The sequence below is a fragment of the Marmota flaviventris genome, chromosome 5 (assembly GCF_047511675.1).
Source record: "Marmota flaviventris isolate mMarFla1 chromosome 5, mMarFla1.hap1, whole genome shotgun sequence".
Taxonomy (NCBI): Eukaryota; Metazoa; Chordata; class Mammalia; order Rodentia; family Sciuridae; genus Marmota; species Marmota flaviventris.
Window position 1 is genome coordinate 35,521,966 of NC_092502.1, and position 9,853 is coordinate 35,531,818.

The 9,853-nt window shown below is 37.7% G+C and overlaps 1 protein-coding gene across 1 annotated transcript; it reads right to left on the bottom strand.

The window, feature by feature from the left end:
* Nucleotides 1-2,183: 2,183 nt before the first annotated feature.
* Nucleotides 2,184-3,053, bottom strand: LOC114082256 (olfactory receptor 2Y1B-like). The gene has a single exon (XM_027923577.2). The coding sequence runs from the start codon at nucleotides 3,051-3,053 to the stop codon at nucleotides 2,184-2,186; it is 870 nt and encodes a 289-aa protein (XP_027779378.1).
* Nucleotides 3,054-9,853: the final 6,800 nt, after the last annotated feature.

Genomic DNA, 9,853 nt, shown 5'->3' on the forward strand with positions numbered 1-9,853 from the left:
TGGTGGGTACAGCCCACTGGGTTTTACTCATCACCACGATGGGGTGGGGTGTCAGTTGGCCCATCTTTGTCTGAGCTCCCACAGAGGCTGTGTTGAGTGCTGGGTCAGAGTTAGCACTCCCTGAGAGTAATTAGCTCTTGGTCAGCTCCATTGCACTCCTCTTGTCCATGGTGAGGGAAAGGGGGTTTCAGTAACTTTTAGTTAGCAGTGATTCCTCCACAGGTAACTTCTAGACAGATTACTGGGGCAACCCATTTCAGAGGTATTCCCTATAGTTTTATTTGTTGCTATCTGAAGGTGGAGTGGCGCTGTGTTGATTTAATTTCTTTTAAGGAGGTTGGCTAGCTATGAATTCTATAAAATGGCTGCCAGGCCTGGCATGGCTTTCAGTCCACAGTTTGTTCTAAGCAACTTGATCCCTTTCACTGTCTTTGTTATTTATGTCACATTTTCATTTAGCCTGCTTTTCTTTCCAGCTGTTGTTAAGGAAGTAAGCACATGCGCTTTTCTTCTCCCTTTCCCAAAACTCCACCCTGGTCAGGGTTATGGATCAAGGAATGTTGACTTATTTTCTACTCTAGTAACCAAACACCAGTCCCTCCAAGTGTCAAACTGTTCAATATTAAGTTTTAGAATATTTACACTATCATCACTCCCTGGGCATTTGCTCTTTCCCTGCTTTCACTCAGGGCTATGGAGGGTTCAGGGATTGCAGCCTAGCTCTGATCTTCCAAATTTGCTTCTCCTCAGTTGAAGCTCTATTTGAAGATATCTTTAAATGTATGTTATGAGCATGAAATTATATCTGATTATTACTGTAATTTGCATTTAATTCATTATGAGTTGGACTCAATGTCTTTTCACATAGTTTATTGTACAACTCATTTTCTTTTTTTATGTTTTTAGCTTTTACATTCTGAATTTCTTTTTTATTCTTCGTATCATTTTCTTCATGAATTATCTGCTTATATGCTTTTACATTCTATTCGACTATTTTCTCTTTTCTAAAAGATTTGTAGGATGTTCATTATATTTTATTTATTTATTTTTTTAATGCAGTGCTGAGGATTGAACCAAGGACCTTGCACGTGCTAGGTGAGTGCTATACTGCTGAGCCACAATCCCAGCCCTGCATGTTTGTTATATACAATGCAAATATATTCTAATCTCTAACCTAATTTTTCATTTTAATTATAAAATATTTGTATGCTATTACATGGTGCTCACCTATGTGCATTTACTTTTAATCCATTTGTTTTATCATTTAAGTTTGGACAAAAAAATCTCTTTGGACTAGAGAGAAGATGGTTAATAGGCACAAATATGCAATTATATAGAATGAATAATTTTTATATTTTATAGCCCAGAACACATTTCTGATTGTTTTGGTGCTCATTTATTTTTTATTCTCCTCTCTCTTGCATGAAAATATCTTGTCCATGACACCAAGTCACATGATTAAGACTAGGTTCAGCTGACCAGATTTGGATGCCTCCTTTACTCAATACTATCCTAATGACTTTGACTTTTTCTTCATGCAGGTAAATGACACTCATATCTGAAACTTCATATGTTCAGTAAAGTACCTGTAATCATGATCTCCTCTTTCTGCCAAGTAATGGTAACCACTAGAATTCTAGAAGGTTAATCATTGTAGGAGAACTTAGAACAGGTACTCAGATATGTGAGGAAGTGACCAGGGGCCATTTATTAGAAACAAAGTGGTGAACTCTTGTTCTCCACATTTAAGGACAGTGCCATCCACATTGGGAGTCATTGACTTTGGAAAAGGCATTTTTCACAATTAATTTTCCCTTCACTCTTGGAAATGTCTAGAATCCTTCCCCTACTCTAATCTCTATGTCTGGCCAGAACATATCCTTTTCTCAGCGTTATTTTTGTGGGAAGTTGTGATACAGATCAGCAGTGACTCCCTGCTGCACAATGAGAGTAGACATTAGCTACAAAGCAATTCATGAGATTCCCACTTGCAAAAGGAAGGAGCTAAAAACCTGAGTCCCACCACCACTGTTTTCTAGTGACCAGCTAACTCTAAATAATAGAAAGTGTTTCAGGGTAAAAAAGTTATCACAGAAAATGTTCTTTGGCCACCTTACCCCTCCTACCTGAAAGTGCTTTCTCTCCCTGTACATCCCACAGAGCCCTCTTAACATCCTTGTTCCTTAGGGTATAGGATTAAGCACGGGACTAATGACAGTATAAAAAAGGGCAACAAACTTTCCTTCACTATCAGAGTAACTGCCCATGGGTTGGAGATATGTGTACATGGCTGAGCCATAAAAAAGACAGACCACCAAAAGATGGGAGCCACATGTCCCAAAAGCCTTTCTGCACCCAGTCATTGACTTGATCTTCAGCAATGCCTGAGCAATGTGGGCATAAGATCTTAAAATTAGTGCAACAGGAACAACCAAAGTTATGGCTCCAGCCACAAACAGATTGGCCTCTGTTCCTCCTGTATCCTTCCAAGCCAACTTCAGTAACACAGGCATCTCACAAAAGAAGTGGTTCAGGCAGTGAAGGCCACAGAGTGGCAGGGATGCCACAAGGCCTGTCTGAATAAGAGCATTCAGGAGGCCTCCCACTCTGGCAACAATAGCCAGAGATAGGCAGAGAAGGGGGTGCATGGTGGTTGTATAGTGGAGTGGACAACACACGGCAGCATAGCGGTCAAAGGCCATCACTACCAGGAGCACACACTCAGTTCCACTCAAAGCAAGGACAATGAAGAACTGGGCCACACACCCTCCATAGCTGATGGTCCTCTCAAGTCCAGAAAGATTGATCAGCAGCTGGGGCACAGTGCTAGTGGTATAGCAGAGGTCCAGGAAGGAGAGGTGGCAGAGGAAGAAGTACATGGGTGTGTGCAGTCGAGGGTCCAGTTGTGAAAGTGTGATAATGGTGGTGTTGCTAAAGAGAGTCAGAGAGTAGAATACTGAAATGAAAGTAAAAAAGGGGAGCTCCAGGTGAGGCCAATCTGAGAAGCCCACCAAAATGAAGCCCTCTCCCAAACTGGTATTGAAACTTCCCATAGCCTTTTACCTGCACAAATAACAGAAGACAATTCAATGCTCTTGTTAAAAACATATTAAATTTCTATGTCACAATATTGCCTAACACTGTTTTGCTATTGTATGCATTTTTGTCCTGTCTTCTTTTCATAGCTCTTCTCTAAGGAAGATAGCACTGGATTAGGAGTGATAAGAACTTGATTTGAACTCTAGTTTTGCTGCTTGTTTGTTCTATGACTATAGCAAAGGCCTTGTGTCTGAGATTTCTTGTGTGAAAATGTCAAGGATGCATCGCCTCCCTCACTGCACTGAGGACCTACTGCAGTTATTTGGAAACAAGCTTTTAAAATGTAGAATGTGGGGCTTGGGTTGTGTCTCAGTTGTAGAGTGCTTGCTTAGCACATGTTAGACCCTCGGTTGGATCCCAGCAGCGCATAAAAAGAAAGAAGTAAACTACAGATATTTTGTTCACATACAACTAAAGATTAAAAAAACTGCATGCTAAATGTTTTTATATCCAATAATTTTCTGACATAATAGCTCTCAATTCAGAGAAAAGGACATATTTAAAGGAATTTATTGATTGTAAAAACAACCCTAAATAAAAATTATGCAAAGAAGACTGTGCTACAGATACCAAACAACTCTTTCTGGAGAGTTGAAGGATGGATATAACAGTTGTATTGGATATGGATATGTATGGATATGTATGGATATAAGGATGGATATAACAGTTGTATTCTATATTGTTCTCTTTTGCCCTCCTTCTTAATTAGGTAGACTCTTACATTAGATTAGGATCAAGGTTTACCCAGGATGAAAGCTCAAGTTTGAACACAGGTGCTCATTTATTTCTTTCTGCTCAGAGAATGTGGTCAACTCAACATGAATCCTTGGAAGTCCACCTCATGACCAGCTGCCATCTGTCTTCAAGAACTGAGAAGAGTCTAGATTAATCTTGGAAAAAAATTAAAAACACATCAGTTCATTATAACGAGTTATGATACATTGAAATATTTTCCACTCTTTGGCTTCTTGTAAATTCATCTTTTCACTTGGAGTCGAGGAATAGAATCATGACATGCAAGTTTTACTGGCCTCCATATTCCTCAACCAAAGGTGACAGATTGAAAATATCTACTTCCTTTCATATTGCCTAAGGCTTTCATCCCAGTAAAACAAAGAAATGATATTAGGCTGGTACAGATGGTTGATAATGACTCACACTTTCATCCCAGGCATGGCTGGGTGTTCACATATTATCCTACTATAACTTCACATTCAAAAAACTGTGTTAGTAACTCACAGTCTGCACTTACAGATAGAACATGGGGTATTATTCAAGTTTGTGGCCATAGACATGCATTATGACCTTGAAAAAAATAGATTAAAATAATAACAAAACTAATAAGAAATTTTAAACACTGTGCATGGTAAACAAGTGTTCCTGAAAGCTTTCAGATTAGAAAAGAAAATGGTTAAAGACACACAGTTTCATTTATATACATGTTTAAGATCTGTCATATGAAAATGTGGTATATTTCCTTTGTTTTTCTCAAAAAACCAAACTCAGAACAAGTGCTGAAATTTATGAGAGGACAGTTGTGACTCAATAAAGAGATAACTTGAAAAAAGTTCAGTCTAAAATTAGATTACCTAGAAAAGAATTGATATCCTTGTAACATGAATGCTTCCTGTTCAAACACTGAAATTTGACCCATGAGGATGCTATAACAATGTTCTTGCATCAAATATAAAATAGGTAGGATGATTTTCTTTAATTTACTAATCTAATTTTTAAAAAATTAATTCTTACTCCTGATCTTATTTTGTGCACAAAATGCATTTTTCATTTGCATATGTGGTTTTCTGCAATTCAACTGTCAGTGATTATTTGTGATCAATTCTCTGTGTTTTTGTGTCCAAATGTGTGTCCATCTGTGTGTATATGTATGACCTCTATAAATAATAAAATTCTTGATCAGAAATTATTTTTGATTTTTTCTAATCACTTGTGGTACTACATCCTTTTGTCTAGTCTACCAATTTTATAGCCATATTTTAAAACCATAATATATAATTTACTATTTGAACACAGATATTTGATAATTGCTTTAGAGAATATTTCTTGTCTTCTAGATTTTACCCGGAAGCTGAGTTATCCACTCAGTCATCACTCACTTGAAGTTCAAGAAATGAAAACTACTGTATTTACATCTGTCAACTCAATGGGTTTCAAAGGATATGTGAAACTCATTGCAGATTGGTGGCCTCTAGTGATGTTTGAAAAAGACTCTTCTCTTTGGTCCTGATTTCATCTGTGGTGAGAAGTCCTACTTTCTTATGGTTCCTTCCTTCAGTAGAAGAGATTGCTGAGACTCCCAACATAGGAGGTGGGAGCATCCTTCTCACTGAACCCCAGTTGATCACCCCAACCAACTGACACTGGGAAGGAGCTGGTATAGTATTAAACTATCTCCTGGCCCTACAGCTAAGAACACAGTTCTTCCCTGGGAGCACTGCCAAAGACTCTTTAAGAACAGCAGAGAGAGTATTGCTCACCAGGTGTGTGGCCTTGGAGACCTCTGGGCCCCAATGTCATAATTATAACCAACTGACTGGTCCTCCAAGATCTACCTTGCAGTCCTCAGCTCTCACTATTCCCCATACTCTGATTAACACACTTCTCTGTGCAGTGTCTTCAGAATATATGTTCTCTCTTGACTCATGTATCTCTGCAGCCTGGGATTCTTCTCACTTCTCTTATTTTGACTCAAAATGTACCAGACTTCATGTTTCACTTGAAGCCACCATGTTTGCCATACCTCTAATCTTCCTTCCCTGGTCTCTCATATAATGCTTATATAAAGAGAGAACATGTGTATAATTAATGCAAGTAAATATTTTTTCTTTGATTTGAAGTTTGATGCTTTTATTTTATAATGTATTAATATTTCTTGTTAATATATCCTGTTTTTATTTCTAATAGACCTAAAATGAATTTACTCCCTTGAAATTTTATATTGAGCAAATGACACTTTTTTACACACTATAGAATGACAAACTACCTGTTCACCAGAAATAAAAAAAGTAAATATTCAAAATTATCATCATTCACTTACAGAATCATTATGTAATACAAGGAAAAAGCTCTGCCATTGTGAGCTGTATGACTGTGGAAAACTTTCCTGATATACTTGAGCTTCAGTCTCCCCATCAGTAAGACACTGTTTATGTGTCCTATCTAGCACCACTGTTTGAGTATGATTAATGGCACATTGTATGGGAGGTGACTGATGTATGGTACAAATGTATTCAGAGATGGTGTTACATAATACAAACATTTATTTGGTACCTTTTCTTTGCCTGAAATTTTTTAGAAAACATGATCTTGGACTCCAAGGAAATCCACAGTGCAAGGAGAGTCAGCTATGAACTGAAATAATTGCCTTTAAAGTGGTAAGTGCTGCACTCTTCTTTTTCATTCAGAGAGACTATAATCATTAATAAAATATTAAAAACACTAAGAACATAATTACTGAGTTTAACTTTGTATACAATCAATGCACATGGCACAGTATATGAGAGTTAACTTCCATAAGGATGGAGAAAGTTTGAAATGTGCTGTTTTGTGGAAGAAAAATCATGTCTTCATACATGGACTTTGGATAATGAAGTCCACCACATTCCACCGTCAATGCTAACAATTCCCTCCCACCCCTCTGCCCTATGTGGAATTCATCAATTCCTCCCATGCTCCCCGAACCTTCCCCACTATAAGTCAGTTACCTTATATCAGAGAAAACTTTCAGCATTTGTTTTTTTTTTTGGGATTGGCTAACTTCACTTAGCATTATCTTCTCCAACTGCACACGTTTACCTGCAAATTTTAAAAAGAACTTGGTATAATGATTGGCACCAAGTCAACACGGAATTAATATAAGGTATTCCTAATACTATGTAAGGTGATATAGAAAAAAGACTGAAAGATTATTCAAAAATGTTAATGGTGGCTACCCTGGATAGTTATAGGTTAAAAGAAAAAAAAAAGATATTCCAAGCTGTTAACTTTTGTCTCATTCCTACCTCTACCTTAAATAAGTTTAATGAGTATAAAATTATATCTCACTGTTATTTAAACTTGAAATTCATGCATTTCATTGATTGTAAGTAGGGCTGAATACCTGTTCATATGGTTTATTGTACAATTCATTTTCTTTTTGGATTATCTGCTCCTATAATTTTGCATATTATTGGAATATTTTCAATTTTATAAATTATTTGTAGGATGTACATAGCAAATATCTCCTAAGTTCTAGCTTAATTTTTCATTTTATGAAATGTGTGCGCTCACATATGTGCCCTTTTTTTGTTTGAGTCTTGACAAAACAAAAACTACCTCTAGGAAATTGGAGAGAAGATAGTTAACAGGTACATATGTTTTGGATAGGAGTGAGTATTTCTATGTTCTAGAGCATAGTCAGATAACTAAGGTTGATAACATTTAATTGAATATTTCAAAACAGTTAGTAGAGAGTACTCTTTTGGGGGGGTACCAAGGATTGAACTAAGGGGCACTAAACCACATCCCCAGCCCTATTTTGTATTTTATTTAGAGACAGGGTCTCATGAGCTGCTTAGTGCTTTGACATTGTTGAGGCTGGCTTTGAACTCTCAATCCTCCTGTCTCAATTTCCTGAGGCAATGGGATTATAGGCGTGGACCACTGCACCCCCTAGAAGAGAGGATTTTTAATCTTCCTAACACAAAGAAATGATGGGTGTTTGAGGTGATGAATATCTCAATTACCTTGATCTGATCACTATACATTGTATAGATTATTTCAAGCTGAAACACAAGAGGAAATAGAACTCCAGAAAAGGCAATGTGAGGTACATAGAAGATAACGAAGAACATCTAGGTAGCAACCCTTGACTCCTCCATAGGCCAGAAATGAAAGAGTGAAAGAGCAGTTGATCAGAGAAGTGGGTGATAGAGCAAACCCCCCCAAAGTTAGCATTGGACAGATTGAAATGTGGAGGAACTTGGAGATTTGTATACTGGAATAGGAAATAAGAATCAAATTTCTTTAACCTAAACACCCAGCGTGGTTTAGAGGAATGGGTAACAAGAAAGAGGGAGAGAAAAACCACATAGGCTGACTTAACAGTTGGAAAGAAAAGCAGACCAATTTAAAATGGAATAGGAGCAGCAAAGACAGTGAAGGAGATAACACATTTGGCCCACATTGTGGCCTGAAAGCTGTGTTGGACAGGGCAGCCATTTTGTAGAGTTCACATCTATCCACATTCCCTAAAAGCACTTAAATCAATACAGTTTTCCCCTCCTCCTGTTAGGAACAAATAAAACCAAAGAAAATGTCTTAAAAATGTGTTGTCTCAGTAACTCATCTACAAGGAACTTGTAGAGAGAATGCTGAAAGATATAGGCTATTTTTTATTGGTTGTTCAAAACATTACAAAGCTCATGACATATCATCTTTCATACATTTGATTCAAGTGGGTTATGAACTCCCATTTTTACCCCAAATACAAATTGCAGAATCACATCAGTTACACATTCACATTTTTACATAATGCCATATTGGTGACTGTTGTATTCTGCTACCTTTCCTATCCCCTACTATCCCCCCTCCCCTCCTATCTTCCCTCTCTACCTCATCTGCTGTTGTTCAATTCTCTCCCTTGTTTTTTCTCCCCCCCTTTCCCCTCACAACCTCTTATATGTAATTTTGTGTAAAATTGAGGGTCTCCTTCCATTTCCATACAATTTCCCTTCTCTTTCACTTTCCCTCCCCCATTCGTCTCTGTTTAATGTTAATCTTTTCCTCATGCTCTTCCTCCCTGCTCTGTTCTTAGTTGCTCTCCTTATATCAAAGAAGACATTTGGCATTTGTTTTTTAAGAATTGGCTAGCTTCACTTAGCATAATCTGCTCTAATGCCATCCATTGCCCTGCAAATTCCATGATTTTGTCATTTTTTTAGTGCTGCGTAATACTCCACCGTGTATAAATGCCACATTTTTTTTTAATCCATTCATCTATTGAAGGGCATCTAGGTTGGTTCCACAGTCTAGATATTGTGAATTGTGCTGCTATGATCATTGATGTGGCAGTATCCTTATAGTACACTCTATTAAGGTCCTCATGGAATAGTCCCAGAAGGGCAATAGTTGGGTCAAATGGTGGTTCCATTCCCAGCTTTCCCAGGAATCTCCATACTGCTTTCCAAATTGGCCGTACCAATTTTCAGTCCCACCAGCAATGTACAAGTGTACCCTTTTCCCCACATCCTCACCAGCACTTATTGTTGTTTGACTTCATAATGGCTGCCAATCTTACTGGAGTGAGATGGTATCTTAGGGTGGTTTTGATTTGCATTTCTCTGACTGCTAGAGATAGTGAGCATTTTTTCATGTACTTGTTGATTGATTGTATGTCCTCCTCTGAGAAGTGTCTGTTCAGGTCCTTGGCCCATTTGTTGATTGGGTTATTTGTTATCTTTTTGTTTAATTTTTGAGTTCTTTGTATATTCTGCATATTAGGGCTCTATCTGAAGTGTGAGGGGTAAAAATTTGTTCCCAGGATGTGGGCTCCCTATTTACCTCTCTTATTGTTTCTCTTGCTGAGAAAAAAACTTTTTAGTTTAAGTAAGTCCCATTTGTTTATTCTTGTTATTAACTCTTGGGCTATGGGCGTCCTATTAAGGAATTTGGAGCCCGACCCCACAATATGTGGATCGGAGCCAACTTTGTCTTCTATCAGGTGCAGAGTCTCTGATTTCATATAAATCTCTTTGAT

Bases quoted from the DNA above. Each gene is read 5' to 3' on its own strand.
- LOC114082256 (XM_027923577.2), bottom strand. From the start codon at position 3,053: ATGGGAAGTTTCAATACCAGTTTGGGAGAGGGCTTCATTTTGGTGGGC.